Source organism: Oncorhynchus kisutch, linkage group LG17 (genome assembly GCF_002021735.2).
Source record: "Oncorhynchus kisutch isolate 150728-3 linkage group LG17, Okis_V2, whole genome shotgun sequence".
Classification (NCBI taxonomy): Eukaryota; Metazoa; Chordata; class Actinopteri; order Salmoniformes; family Salmonidae; genus Oncorhynchus; species Oncorhynchus kisutch.
The window spans coordinates 70,474,023-70,490,396 of NC_034190.2; the positions used below are offsets into that span (position 1 = coordinate 70,474,023).

A 16,374-nucleotide genomic window follows, 5' to 3' on the forward strand; every position below is an offset into this window, starting at 1 on the left:
ACAGTACAGTGGAGTACAGTACAGTGGAGTACAGCACAGCACAGTACAGCACAGCACAGTGGAGTACAGTATAGTACAGCACAGTGGAGTACAGCACAGTGGAGTACAGTACAGTGGAGTACAGCACAGTGGAGTACAGTACAGTGGAGTACAGCACAGTACAGCACAGTGGAGTACAGTACAGTGGAGTACAGCACAGTACAGCACAGCACAGTGGAGTACAGTATAGTACAGCACAGTGGAGTACAGCACAGTGGAGTACAGTACAGTGGAGTACAGCACAGTGGAGTATAGTACAGTATATTACAGCACAGTATAGTACAGCACAGTATAGTACAGCACAGTATAGTACAGCACAGTGGAGTACAATACAGTGGAGTACAGTATAGTACAGTGGAGTACAGTACAGTACATCACAGTGAGTACAGTACCGTGGAGTACAGTACAGCATAGTACAGTATAGTACAGCACAGTGGAGTACAGTACAGTATAGTATAGTACAGTATAGTACAGCACAGTGGAGTACAGTACAGTATAGTATAGTACAGTATAGTACAGCACAGTGGAGTACAGCACAGTGGAGTACAGTACAGTGGAGTATAGTACAGTATAGTACAGCACAGTATAGTACCGCACAGTATAGTACAGCACAGTGGAGTACAGTACAGTGGAGTACAGTACAGTGGAGTACAGTACAGTGGAGTATAGTACAGCACAGTATAGTACAGCACAGTTGAGTATAGTACAGTGGAGTACAGTACAGTATAGTACAGCACAGTGGAGTACAGTATAGTACAGCACAGTGGAGTACAGCTCAGTGGAGTACAGCTCAGTGGAGTACAGTACAGTGGAGTACAGCACAGTACAGCACAGCACAGTGGAGTACAGTATAGTACAGCACAGTGGAGTACAGCACAGTGGAGTACAGTACAGTGGAGTACAGCACAGTGGAGTACAGTACAGTGGAGTACAGCAGAGCACAGTGGAGTACAGTATAGTACAGCACAGTGGAGTACAGCACAGTGGAGTACAGTACAGTGGAGTACAGCACAGTGGAGGACGGTACAGTATAGTACAGCACAGTGGAATACAATACAGTGGAGGACAGCACAGTGAAGTACAGCACAGTGGAATACAGTACAGTGGAGTACAGCACAGTACAGCACAGCACAGTGGAGTACAGTATAGTACAGCACAGTGGAGTACAGCACAGTGGAGTACAGTACAGTGGAGTACAGCACAGTGGAGTATAGTACAGTATATTACAGCACAGTATAGTACAGCACAGTATAGTACAGCACAGTATAGTACAGCACAGTGGAGTACAGTATAGTACAGCACAGTGGAGTACAGCTCAGTGGAGTACAGTACAGTGGAGTACAGTACAGTGGAGTACAGCACAGTACAGCACAGCACAGTGGAGTACAGTATAGTACAGCACAGTGGAGTACAGCACAGTGGAGTACAGTACAGTGGAGTACAGCACAGTGGAGTACAGTACAGTGGAGTACAGCAGAGCACAGTGGAGTACAGTATAGTACAGCACAGTGGAGTACAGCACAGTGGAGTACAGTACAGTGGAGTACAGTACAGTGGAGTACAGCACAGTGGAGTACAGCACAGTGGAGGACGGTACAGTATAGTACAGCACAGTGGAATACAGTACAGTGGAGGACAGCACAGTGGAGTACAGCACAGTGGAATACAGTATAGTACAGCACAGTGGAGTACAGTATAGTACAGCACAGCGGAGTACAGTATAGTACAGCACAGTGGAGTACAGCTCAGTGGAGTACAGTACAGTGGAGTACAGCACAGTACAGCACAGCACAGTGGAGTACAGTATAGTACAGCACAGTGGAGTACAGCACAGTGGAGTACAGTACAGTGGAGTACAGCACAGTGGAGTATAGTACAGTATATTACAGCACAGTATAGTACAGCACAGTATAGTACAGCACAGTATAGTACAGCACAGTGGAGTACAATACAGTGGAGTACAGTATAGTACAGTACAGTGGAGTACAGTACAGTACATCACAGTGAGTACAGTACCGTGGAGTACAGTACAGCATAGTACAGTATAGTACAGCACAGTGGAGTACAGTACAGTATAGTATAGTACAGTATAGTACAGCACAGTGGAGTACAGCACAGTGGAGTACAGTACAGTGGAGTATAGTACAGTATAGTACAGCACAGTATAGTACCGCACAGTATAGTACAGCACAGTGGAGTACAGTACAGTGGAGTACAGTACAGTGGAGTATAGTACAGCACAGTATAGTACAGCACAGTTGAGTACAGTACAGTGGAGTACAGTACAGTATAGTACAGCACAGTGGAGTACAGTATAGTACAGCACAGTGGAGTACAGCTCAGTGGAGTACAGTACAGTGGAGTACAGTACAGTGGAGTACAGCACAGTACAGCACAGCACAGTGGAGTACAGTATAGTACAGCACAGTGGAGTACAGCACAGTGGAGTACAGTACAGTGGAGTACAGTACAGTGGAGTACAGCACAGTGGAGTACAGTACAGTGGAGTACAGCAGAGCACAGTGGAGTACAGTATAGTACAGCACAGTGGAGTACAGCACAGTGGAGTACAGTACAGTGGAGTACAGTACAGTGGAGTACAGCACAGTGGAGTACAGCACAGTGGAGGACGGTACAGTATAGTACAGCACAGTGGAATACAGTACAGTATAGTACAGCACAGTGGAGTACAGCACAGTGGGGGAGTGCACAGTGGAGGACAGTACAGTATAGTACAGTACAGTATATTACAGCACAGTGGAGTACAGTACAGTGGAGTACAGTACATTGGAGTACAGCACAGTGAAGTACAGTACAGTATAGTACAGCACAGTGGAGTACAGTACAGTGGAGGACAGCACAGTATAGTACAGTACAGTATAGTACAGTACAGTATAGTCCACTGTGCTGTTCTCCACTGTGCTGTCCTATACTGTACTCCACTGTGCTGTCCTCCACTGTGCTGTCCTCCACTGTGCTATACTGAACGATAGTACAGTATAGTATTGTACAGTATAGTACAGCACAGTGGAGTACAGTACAGTATAGTACAGCACAGTGGAGTACAGTATAGTATAGTACAATATAGTGCAGTGGAGTACAGTACAGTACAGTATAGCACAGTGGAGGACAGCACAGTGGAGTACAGTATAGTACAGTAGAGTGGAGTACAGTACAGTATAGTACAGTACCGTTTAGTATAGCACAGTGGAGGACAGCACAGTGGAGGACAGTACAGTGGAGGACAGCACAGTGGAGTACAGTATAGGACAGCACAGTGGAGAACAGCACAGTGGAGGATGGTACAGTATAGTACAGCACAGTGGAATACAGTACAGTATAGTACAGCACAGTGGAGTACAGCACAGTGGAGGACGGTACAGTATAGGACATTACAGTGGAATACAGTACAGTATAGTACAGCACAGTGGAGTACAGCACAGTGGGGGAGGGCACAGTGGAGGACAGTACAGTATAGTACAGCACAGTATAGTACAGCACATTATAGTACAGTATAGTGTAGTACAGCACAGTATAGTACAACACAGTATAGTTCAGTATAGTATAGTACAGCACAGTATAGTACAACACAGTATAGTTCAGTATAGGACAGCACAGTGGAGTACAGTACAGTATAGGACAGCACAGTATAGTACAGCACAGTATAGTACAGTATAGGACAGCACAGTATAGTACAGCACAGTACAGTATAGTACAGCACAGTATAGTACAGTATAGGACAGCACAGTATAGTACAGCACAGTACAGTATAGGACAGCACAGTATAGTACAGCACAGTATAGTACAGTATAGGACAGCACAGTATAGTACAGCACAGTATAGTACAGCACAGTATAGGGCAGCACGGTATAGTACAGTATAGTACAGCACAGTATAGTACAGTATAGTACAGCACAGTATAGTGCAGTATAGGACAGCACAGTATACTACAGTATAGTACAGCACAGTATAGTACAGTATAGGACAGCACAGTATAGTGCAGCACAGTATAGGACAGCACAGTATAGTACAGCACAGTATAGTACAGCACAGTATAGGGCAGCACGGTATAGTACAGTATAGTACAGCACAGTATAGTACAGCACAGTATAGTACAGTATAGTACAGCACAGTATAGTGCAGTATAGGACAGCACAGTATACTACAGTATAGTACAGCACAGTATAGTACAGTATAGGACAGCACAGTATAGTACAGCACAGTATAGTACAGCACAGTATAGTACAGTATAGGACAGTACAGTATAGTACAGCACAGTATAGTACAGTATAGGATAGTACAGTATAGTACAGCACAGTATAGTACAGTATAGGACAGCACAGTATAGTACAGTATAGGACAGTTCTTACAGTAAATGTGTTTTTGTAAAAGTGTAAATTGTTAAAATGTGTCCTTGTGCATAGAGTTTTGTATTTGTTGAACTTTGAAATTAAAGGTTTTTGTTTGGCATATATTTTAAGTCTGAGCACAATTCTGTTACCGTAGAATTGCCCACATACAATTCTATATCCTTGTTTTATTACCGCTCATACAAACTGTTTTGGTCCTGGATACACTTGCATTATATTAAGTATTATATATGTACTAGTAAAATGTGACTAATATGTAGAAAATGAGGCTCAACTTTCCAGGAAAGCATTGTGGTATATAATATGTGCTTGTTGATAGTGAGTGTCGCTCCCTGTATGTGCCTCCAGGTACTATGCCGACATTAACCGTCTGCCAGCCATCAGTGACCAGGACATGAATGCCTACCTGGCAGAACAGGCCAGGCTCCACTCCACAGAGTTTAACATGCTCAGTGCTCTCAACGAGATCTACTCCTATGTCTCCAAATACAGTGAGGAGGTGAGTCCTGACACACACATATAGACACACACACACACACACACACACACACACACACACACACACACACACACACACACACACACACACACACACACACACACACACACACACACACACACACACACACACACACACACACACACACACACACACACACACACACACACACTGCAAGGATGGACATTCTAATAGGCTAGGCTACAATCCTATTAACCCACCTATTCACTCAAGGCTAGTTAAAGGTCATTCTTAACTCATTTAGAGTGTTTCTAGAACTTTCAGAAAGGCCACGTTTCTCTGATGTGATGTTATTCTTAAAAATAACCATACTCCCCACTCTACCACATCACATAACCCATCCTAAGTGCCATATGTCCCGGGCCAGTGAGCGCTGTAGCAGACCTGGCTGTGGGTGTATGATATGTGGAGGAGCGACAGGAACAGCAACTGTACAAGCAGCTCAGCATGCCGCCCCATCCCCTGAGTGGTGTGAAGGAACACAGCCATGTTCTCTCCCTCTCTCTGTGGCTCTCTGGAGCAGAATCAAGATGTGGCAGACCATTTGTCTCAGATCACAGGGAGAGTGAAGAGGGTGGTTGAGGGAAAGAGAGGGGAGAGTTAGAGAGACAGACAGAGAATGAGGGAGGGCAACGTGAGAAAGAAAGGGAGGAGAGAGAGAAAGATTTAGGAGGAGAGAGAGAATGATTAGGGGAGGAGGAGAGAGAGAGAGAGAGAGAGAGAGAGAGAGAGAGAATGATTAGGGGAGGAGGAGAGAGAGGGAGAGAGAGAGAGAGAGAAAGATTTAGGAGGAGAGAGAGAATGATTAGGGGAGGAGGAGAGAGAGAGAGAGAAGGATGGAATAGTGTGACAAAGAAGAGACGGAGAGAGGCGAAACAATGTGGAGAAAGAGAAGGAGAGAAGACAGAAAGAGAGAGGGGAGAGAGAGAAGGAGAGAAGACAGAAAGAGAGAGGGGAGAGAGAGAAGGAGAGAAGACAGAAAGAGAGAGGGGAGAGAGAGAAGGAGAGAGGGGAGAGAGAGGAGAGAGAAAGGTTTCTGTAATGGAGACGTTCCGGCTTTAATGTCAGCAGCTCCTCTGGGAGCCATTAGTCTGACCTTTATATTAGACCACATTCACAAGAATTAGGAGCCCACTCTCTCTTCTCTCTCACTTTCTTTTATTTTTTATCTTTCTCATTTCCACTCTCTCTTCTATCTCCTCTTTCCTCCCTGCCCTAAGAGCTTGAAGCTGCTGTAGCTAGAACTAGGGCTCACTTTAACTCTCTCTCTTTAAACCTCTCATAGACCACCTCTTTAAATCTCTCTCTTTAAACCTCTCATAGACCACCTCTTTAACTCTCTCTCTGTAAACCTCTCATAGACCACCTCTTTAACTCTCTCTCTTTAAACCTCTCATAGACCACCTCTTTAACTCTCTCTCTTTAAACCTCTCATAGACCACCTCTTTAACTCTCTCTCTTTAAACCTCTCATAGACCACCTCTTTAACTCTCTCTCTTTTAACCTCTCATAGACCACCTCTTTAACTCTCTCTCTTTAAACCTCTCATAGACCACCTCTTTAACTCTCTCTCTTTAAACCTCTCATAGACCACCTCTTTAACTCTCTCTCTGTAAACCTCTCATAGACCACCTCTTTAACTCTCTCTCTTTAAACCTCTCATAGACCACCTCTTTAACTCTCTCTCTTTAAACCTCTCATAGACCACCTCTTTAACTCTCTCTCTTTAAACCTCTCATAGACCACCTCTTTAACTCTCTCTCTTTAAACCTCTCATAGACCACCTCTTTAACTCTCTCTCTTTAAACATCTCATAGACCACCTCTTTAACTCTCTCTCTCTGTAAACCTCTCATAGACCACCTCTTTAACTCTCTCTCTTTAAACATCTCATAGAGGTTCCACCTCTTTTATTGCCACTCTCTATCCTGCACTTTCTTCTCTCTTTGTCTCTTCTTTTACCTCATGCTCCTTCCCCACTCTAACTTTCTTTCTTTCTCTCTCTCTCTCTCACTCACACACACACACACACACACACACACACACACACACACACACACACACACACACACACACACACACACACACACACACACACACACACACACTCACACACACACACACACACACACACACACACACACACACACACACACACACACACACACACACACACACACACTCACACACACACACACACACACACACACACACACACACACACACACACACACACACACACACACACACACACACACACACACACACACACACACACACACACCCTCTCTCTGTGTCTCCTCTCCCTGTCTCCTGAGTGCTTATGCCCTTATCTGTAGCTGTCGGGGTTGTTTGTTCCTTGCCTGACTCCTTGTACGGCCCCTCTATGAACGGGCTAGAGCAATACTAAATGGATTAGGGAGATGGTAGACAGAGGGCTGGAGCTGCACCTGCATACAGCACAGCAGATTAATAACAGAGTGGTATGAGGAGGAGAGGCTCCGCTGGGCTCTGCTCTGCCAGCCTCGAAGAGCACTTAGGCAGCTGAGAGCGAGACAACAGGCAGGGAATCTACTATGGAACAGATTGCTGGAGCTAGACTGCCAACAGACCCTAAGAGAAACTAGTCTTCATTAATGTCTCCACAGTGTGTTTAGCACAATGCCTACAATGCTTAGTTATGGCAACACGGTTTATTCCTGGGAGGCATATCAAGCTTTATCAGCCCTTATTCTTGTTCAATGAACCACTGTTCACATAGAATACATTTCTGTCATATAGAAAAAGGAGAGATTTGCTGCATTAGCATTGATCCATACCTTGGATCGATGTCACTGTGTGGCATGTGGCCCATACCTGTGATCTTATTGGGTAGTATTTTTCCTGTTTGAAACAAGCACATGAAAAAGCCTCGCCAGCCACCGCGATGTCACGTTGATGTACATACAGCATGTCATGACTGTGTGACACTGCAGACAGCAGAGAGGAGACCCTGTCGGATTCCCCTTTGAACAAGACTTGAGAAATGCCACATTTATGGAGAGAGAAAAGCATAAGATGAAACCGAGAAAGGGCATTACACAAGTTGGATTCATCGGTTTTGTGTTACCATCTCCAACAGAGACAATGTTATATTCATTAAATAAAAAGCACACATGATCCCACCCATCCAACAGACAGTGAAGTCTGGACCTTTTGCGTGCTGACTGGCACAGACCAGAGTCATAAACTCAGCGAAAAAAGAAACGTCCCTTTCAAAGATAATTCGTAAAAATCACAGACTCTAGGCAGGTCAGAATTATGAAAACTCAGTAAAGAGGCCTTTCTACTGACTCTGAAAAACACCAAAAGAAATATGCCCAGGTCCCTGCTCATCTGCGTGAACATGCCTTAAGCATGCTGCAAGGAGGCATGAGGACTGCAGATGTGGCCAGGGCAATAAATTGCAATGTCCGTACTGTGAGACGCCTAAGACAGCGCTACAAGGGGACAGGACGAACAGCTGATCGTCCTCACAGTGGCAGACCACGTGTAACAACATCTGCACAGGATCGGTACATCCGAACATCACACCTGTGGGACAGGAACAGGATGGCAACAACAACTGCCCGAGTTACACCAGGAACGCACAATCCCTCCATCAGTGCTCAGACTGTCCACAATAGCCTGAGAGAGGCTGGACTGAGGGCTTGTAGGCCTGTTGTAAGGCAGGTCCTCACCAGACATCACCGGCAACAACGTCGCCTATGGGCACAAACCCACCGTCACTGGACCAGACAGGACTGGCAAAAGTGCTCCTCACTGACGAGTCACGGTTTTGTCTCACCAGGTGTGATGGTTGGATTCACATTTATCATTGAAGGAACTTTTATGATTTTATGGTTAGTTACACCGAGGCCTGTACTCTGGAGTAGGATCGATTTGGAGGTGGAGGGTCCGTCTTGGTCTGGGGCGGTGTGTCACAGCATCATCGGATTGAGCTTGTTGTCATTGCAGGCTATCTCAACGCTGTGGATTACAGGGAAGACAACCTCCTCCCTCATGTGGTACCCTTCCTGCAGGCTCATCCTGACATGACCCTCCAGCATGACAATGCCACCAGCCATACTGCTCGATCTGTGCGTGATTTCCTGCAAAACAGGAATGTCAGTGTTCTGTCGTGGCCAACGATTGGAGAGTGGAGGGTGAGGGCTAGGGCTAGGGCCATTCCCCCCAGAAATGTCCGGGAACTTGTAGGTGCCTTGGTGGAAGAGTGGGGTAACATCTCACAACAAGAACTGGCAAATCTGGTGCAGTCCATGAGGGGGAGATGCACTGCAGTTTTTCATGCAGCTGGTGGCCACACCAGATACTGACTGTTAGATCAAATCAAATCAAATCAAATTTATTTATATAGCCCTTCGTACATCAGCTGATATCTCAAAGTGCTGTACAGAAACCCAGCCTAAAACCCCAAACAGCAAGCAATGCAGGTGGAGAAGCACGGTGGCTAGGAAAAACTCCCTAGAAAGGCCAATACCTAGGAAGAAACCTAGAGAGGAACCAGGCTATGTGGGGTGGCCAGTCCTCTTCTGGCTGTGCCGGGTGGAGATTATAACAGAACATGGTCAAGATGTTCAATGTTCATAAATGACCAGCATGGTCGAATAATAATAAGGCAGAACAGTTGAAACTAGAGCAGCAGCACAGTCAGGTGGAAGTTGAAACTGGAGCAGCAGCATGGCCAGGTAGACTGGGGACAGCGAGGAGTCATCATGTCAGGTAGTCCTGGGGCATGGTCCTAGGGCTCAGGTCAGTTGAAACTGGAACAGCAGCATGGCCAGGTGGACTGGGGACAGCAAGGAGTCATCATGTCAGGTAGTCCTGGGGCATGGTCCTAGGGCTCAGGTCCTCCGAGAGAAAGAAAGAAAGAGAGAAGGAGAGAATTAGAGAACGCACACTTAGATTCACACAGGACACCGAATAGGACAGGAGAAGTACTCCAGATATAACAAACTGACCCCAGCCCCCCGACACATAAACTACTGCAGCATAAATACTGGAGGCTGAGACAGGAGGGGTCAGGAGACACTGTGGCCCCATCCGAGGACACCCCCGGACAGGGCCAAACAGGAAGGATATAACCCCACCCACTTTGCCAAAGCACAGCCCCCACACCACTAGATACTGACTGTTACTTTTGATTTTGATTCCCCCCCCCCCCCCCCCTTTGTTCAGCGACACATTATTCCATTTCTGTTAGTCACATGTCTGTGGAACTTGTTCAGTTTTTGTCTCAGTTGTTTAATCTTGTTGTGTTCGTTCATACAAATATTTACACACGTTAAGTTTGCTGAAAATAAACACAGTTGACAGTGAGAGGACATTTATTGTTTTGCTGAGTGAATACTTTATTAATGTCATTCCTTACCATTCAGTCAACATTGGTTATGTTATACAGGTGTAATACCCACCAGCAATTGTCTATATGTTCTATTTGAAATTTTCTTGCAGACTATTTGCATATGAAGGGTCTTTGCAATTGAAGGAGTCCCTGCATGTGGCTTCCGGGTTAGAGTGACACTAAATCATGTTGTTGTCCTGTCTCTAACCCCTCCCAGATCACCATGGCCCTGGAGCAGGACGAGCAGGCTAAGAAACAACGTCTGGCCCACAAGGTGGAGCAGCTCATCTCAGCCATGTCCCTGGAGAGCTGAGACAGACCACGGGATTAGACGACTGAACCGACCCGGGATGTCCATCAGCCACCCAACAAACAGTCCCGATACTCACCGTGTGATGGACACCGAACCACCACGGACCTGGGACATTTTTACATCCACAAACAAAGAGTTTTGTTTTTGTCTTATTTTCTTCTCGTGCCATATTGCCACCACCTGGCCACCACCTCGGGAAACATGAATGGTCATGATGATGATGTAAGGTGGGACGACCACACCACACACCTCCATAAAGGCTACATGGCATATTTCTTTCCAAAGGATATTATTTTTGTGTTGTGTGTGTATAGCCCTGAAGGAGAGGTTTGTTGAGAGACAGAACAAACAGAGGGGAGATCTTATAGTCAGATACACTCTCTGTCTGCTCAACTCACAACAGAGACACTGAAAGAAGAAGGAGAAGAGAGATGGAGGATAAAGACTTCTCATGTTTGATTCCAGAGATATTGTTCCTGAGTTTTGCTTCCAAATGTTTATTTTTGTATGTGTACATTTTGATTTTATTGGTTGCGGTTGAGCCATCTTCCTCTTGATACATACATGGACATTGTTGTACTGTACAAAGTCAAAGGTTGTGTTATAACACATGTTATAGGGTGGTGTAGCCATCAGAAAGACATGGTGCTATGTCATGTCTTGTCCTGCTCTCTGTTCTCCTCAGACAGTATTACCATTCCTTATCAACATGATACTCGAGACCTAGTGGACAGAACCCAGCTCTGACTGTAACCCATCAGCCCTGTACAGAAACCAACCAAATGCATCCTCATCGTACGAGAGCGAACGGAACTCAGAACAGACGACCTCTGGAGGGGTCAAAGTTCAACCAGCATGCTTATCAACCCCAAACCCCTTTACCCTGTGTGATAAGAGAAAATAGACAAGTCCACAGAGTATGTTGGGTATAAGGACAAAACAACAACCAGCACCATACTGGTTTGTATAAGACCCTCCTCAGCAGTAACGTCATCTGTATGTACTGTAGGTTCTGTTTCATACATGTCAATGTATGTGAATGTACAAAAGCAGATGTGGGTTTTTCTTTTTCCTTTGGGTTTGTTTTCTAAACAAAATGGAGTTAGTTGAACAGAACTCTATAATGTCTAAATAGATGGCTAACTGAACATGTACTGAAAATTCATCCGTCCTAGTCCTTTGCCCCATTCACAATGTTTCACCTGTTACCAAATCTCTTATCCCGATCATAGGAGGGTGTGTACTATGCGGTCTGTATTGTAGGCGTCTTTGCCGTGCCCTTAACGTACAAATACCATAATATACTGGAGACTAGATTCTAGAGGCCTGCCAAGATGGGGACTGAGGCCGTCCGGCCGGGGGCAGCAATAGTGAAAATACTCCGTAATATAACCATTTTTTGTACCGCTTTTGGGAATCAGATCAAGTGTGTGTGTAAAACTTGCATGCATTGTATCACATGTCAGAAGAAGTGTTTTCAAGGTCTATCTTTGTTTTTTAAGTGCCAATGGATCAGGATAGCTGGAGATGGCCAGCAGCTAAATGTTAGCAGACGTTAGTTTTCTACCCAACCAGTACACCAACAACAATGTCTTTCTAAAAGATAGTAAGAAGAAGCCTGTGTGGGTCTAGTTTGAGTAAGTGCCAAAAGATCCTGTCGTTTACAAATGATTCACTGATGTGTCCAAATCGATGAATGCCTTACAGAGGGAGCCAGCCGCGCCTCAACTGAAGTCTGTAGAGAGGTGCTCATGTAACTGGAAGCTTGTGAACAGGCAGCAGGTACGAAGGAAGGTACTGTAGTAGGCTCAGGAGAGACACAACTCCGTATAATAGTTACTAGTAATAATTAAGAAGAAATATCTCAACCGCAAGCATGGACAAAAGAGGATATAAACGTCAGACATAATGCATGTTACATTACCAGGTAGATCTTTGGTAAGATTGGATTGTCCTGTACCAAACTTAACCCATTCATGAAAGGATATATAGACTGACTTCCAGTGAGGAATAAAAGAGAACCTTACATGTACCTGTCATAGCTGGATGACCACATACTGTAGATTCACTCTGCTGGATTAGTGACCACCACCATTCTGTTTTCTCCAGACTTTGATGTTTGCTCATTGTTTACATCAAGTACTTGAAACTAGGTAGTATTAAAGGTGTACAGTATAATTACATTATTTATGGATGGAGAAAATATAACATGGAAAGGTGCTTATTATTTTCTCTGCTGCCTTAGAACTCCAAATGAACCAACCATAAAACCATAAAAGTTCTCCTGATTCTTCTTCACCACTTCAACACTAATCTACAGCCTCTGGTGGCTCCATTTTGTTGAATTTGACACTGTCCTTTTGATAAGGTACCTGGGCTGCCACGGTGTGTGAAGAAGTGAAAAGGTGAAGAGGTTATGACCTGGTTCTGTACAGGAAGGTGGGCGGTGATTCAGTCATCTCGCCAGAGCTGTTTGAAGAGTAGAGCTCAGTCAGAAATGAGGGAGAGAAACACCTTCATTTTTGTTCTACTTTTTCTCCCCAATTGGTAGTTACAGTCTTGTCCCATCGCCTCCCGTACGGACTTGGGAGAGTCACCGGTCGAGAGCCATGCATCCTCCGAAACACAATCCGGCCAAGCCGGACTGCTTCTTGACACACTGCTCGGATAACCTGGAAGCCAATCACACCAATGTGTCGAAGGAAACACCGTACAACCGGCGACCGTGTCAGCATGCACTGCGCCCGGGCCGCCACAGGAGTTGCTAGTGCGCGATGGGACAAGGACATCCTGGCCAGCCAAACCCTCCCCTAACCCGGACGACGCATGAGGGTGCCATTTGTGTGCACCCTCATGGGTGTCCCGGACGTGGCCCGGCTGCGAGACAGCCCGGGATCGAACCCGGATCTGTAGTGATGCCTCAAGCACTACCGATGCAGTGCCTTAGACCGCTGCGCCACTCGGGAGGCCCTGAGAAACTCCTTTAGCTCTGGTTTCCTGCTTTGAAGCGCTTTGATCGGAGTGTAGTTGTGTGATCAGGAGAAAACACATCAAAACTGGTAAAGAGAAATGCAGTGAGACCACATGATTGGCATGGTATTAATATCTCCAGCCAAGGGGGGTGGATGGGTATAGGGAGAGGGGGGGGGGGTCTGTTGGCCCTCTGGTAAGCAGTAACTACTCCTGCTCAACACAAATACTGTGTCTATAGGTGCACTCTAAATATAGACACAGACACTCATGCTCAAATGTACCTTGTATATTGTTATGCTATATTCTCCATAGTAGTAACAGATTAAAGGCCCAAGGCAGACATTTTTATCTCAACATCAAATCATTCCTGGATAACAATTAAGCACCTTACTGTGATTGTTTTCAATCAAAATGGTCAAAAACAAAACAAAATAGCTTCTCATCAAGAGAAATTTCTCAAGCAAAACTCCATCCCACCAAAACAGGCTGAAATTACAGGCGGTCTTTTCAAACAGCTCTTACACTTAAAGGGTATTATCATATTTTTCACGATTTAACAGTATTATTCCACCTCATGTTTTTGACTGCACTGGGCCTTTAAAGGAAAAAGTGGGATTTGACTTGAACAAAGTTTGCTTTTCTCTTAAGGGATCTTTATTTAATGTTCTGTTTTTGATTTGTCTTTATTTTCATGAACTACCATTGCTTCACTGTTCTTAAAATTATAAATCTAACCTTGTCTTTTGGTCAGCATGCCATAACACCAATAGAAAATAAATTTCACACATCATATTATTCCTTATCAAGTCTTAACTCACATCTGTCTGCGTCTGACGTTTTGTGTAAGAGATTTTAATTGATTTTTTCATACTATACACTTTTGTATTTCTTGGGAGATGATGAGATTCAATAAGAATTTCAAAGGTGAATTTTTTATAATTACGTTTGTTTGACATTCTGCAGTGCAGAATTGAATTTCACAGCCAGTTAATGGTCTCTGAGACGTGTTGCAGTTGATACACTTTGGCGATAGAGTATTATTAAACAGCGACTTCATTCCCACTACAGAAGACATGAGACCTAGTTGAAGACGATTGTGCACCTTTCTGCTCTTGGCGCTGTAGGTGATGTAGTGATGGGTTTACTGGTATGTTTCATTACTCTCAGAAAAACAATAATTATTAACCTTTTTTATTTTCTCATGTCAGTCGGAGGAATTGAACATCAGATTAGTAATATTCTCTTCATGTCAAAAATATCACGGAAAATGAAATGAATATCCTTCTTCCATTCTAAACACAACACAATGTAGACAACCCTTTGTAGACACTGGAGTTCTGTAATATAATCAATACAAATGATGACAATGATCATAATAATGGCTGTCCTTGTTGTTTTATAAAAGTGTTGTGAAAATTGTAAGAAGGTTAAAAGTATTTAAAGAAATTGTTCTTGTGTTTTTTTTATTTGCTTTGGTTTTGTTATGATAATATATTATTGTGTACCTATTGTAAATATGAAGCACACCTATTTTGCAAGCCAAGGATTCACTTTGTACTGTTGTTATATATAAATAAACTTTGCTGGTTAAAAAACACATAGAGCTGAAATACACTGCCTTGTCTGATTGACACGAGAAGAAACAAACTGCCTCTGAGAATCAGACCAGGAGAATCCTGGGCAAGCAAATTGCATGTATTAGCTACAGTACGACAGATACAGGCAGTCAGAAGTGGGAGATATTAGGTCTGGGAATTGCCAGGGACCTCACAATACGATATTATCATGATATATAGGTGGCGATACGATATTGTGATTCTCATGATTCTATATGTGTTGGCCCAGTACATCACTGGGACAAGCTTCCTGCCATTCAGGACCTATATACTAGGCGGTGTCAGAGGAAGGCCCCAAAAAATGTCAAAGACTCCAGTCACCCAAGTCATAGACTGTTCTCTCTGCTACCGCACAGCAAGCGGTACCGGAACACCAAGTCTAGGTCCAAAAGGTTCTATACCAGCTTCTCCACCCAAGCCATAAGACTGCTGAACAATTAATAAAATGGCCACCCGGACTATTTACATTGCCGTTGTCCGTCCTGTCTCCCTGTAGCGCTGTCTTAGGTGTCTCACAGTACAGACATTGCAATTTATTGTCCTGGCAACATCTGCAGTTATCATGCCTCCTTGCAGCATGCTTAAGGCACGTTCACGCAGATGAGCAGGGACCCTGGTCATCTTTCTTTTGGTGTTTTTCAGAGTCAGTAGAAAGGCCTCTTTAGTGTCCTAAATTCCATAACTCTGACCTCAACTGTTACCATCTGTAAGCTGTTAGTGTCTTAATGACCGTTCCACAGGTGCATTTTCATTTATTGTTTATGGTTCATTGAACAAGCATGGGAAACAGTGTTTAAACCCTTTACAATGAATATCTGTTATTTGGAGTTTTATGAATTATCTTTGAAAGACAGGGTCCTGAAAAAGGGACGTTTCTTTTTTTGCTGAGTTTTTATATATACATATCTGTTTGGATTTAGGAGACACGCAAAAAACGCTTAGGTGGCCAGCCCAGGGATTTAAACAGCAGATATAACCATGATAATGATGCCAAACATTGGTGAAATTCTTGGCTGGGCAGTTGAAGTAGCTACTGTGGTATATTTCCAGAGTAACCACTCCACTATGAGCCCTTGCCCCAAGCTAGCTGACCCTGAATCAGCCATTAGTCATCAGTCACAGGGACCAAAGGGCTGCTATCTCATTCATCCCTTTTAGCTC

The 16,374-nt window shown here is 44.4% G+C and overlaps 1 protein-coding gene across 1 annotated transcript in view; it reads left to right on the forward strand.

Annotated features, from left to right (window-relative positions):
* LOC109907047 (plexin-A2-like) overlaps positions 1-15,198 on the forward strand; it is a 414,465-nt gene extending 399,267 nt beyond the window's left edge. The window contains 2 exon segments of the mRNA XM_031793327.1: positions 4,758-4,908; positions 10,529-15,198. Coding sequence (XP_031649187.1) covers positions 4,758-4,908; positions 10,529-10,624 — 247 coding nt within the window. The 3' untranslated portion in view covers positions 10,625-15,198.
* Positions 15,199-16,374: the final 1,176 nt, after the last annotated feature.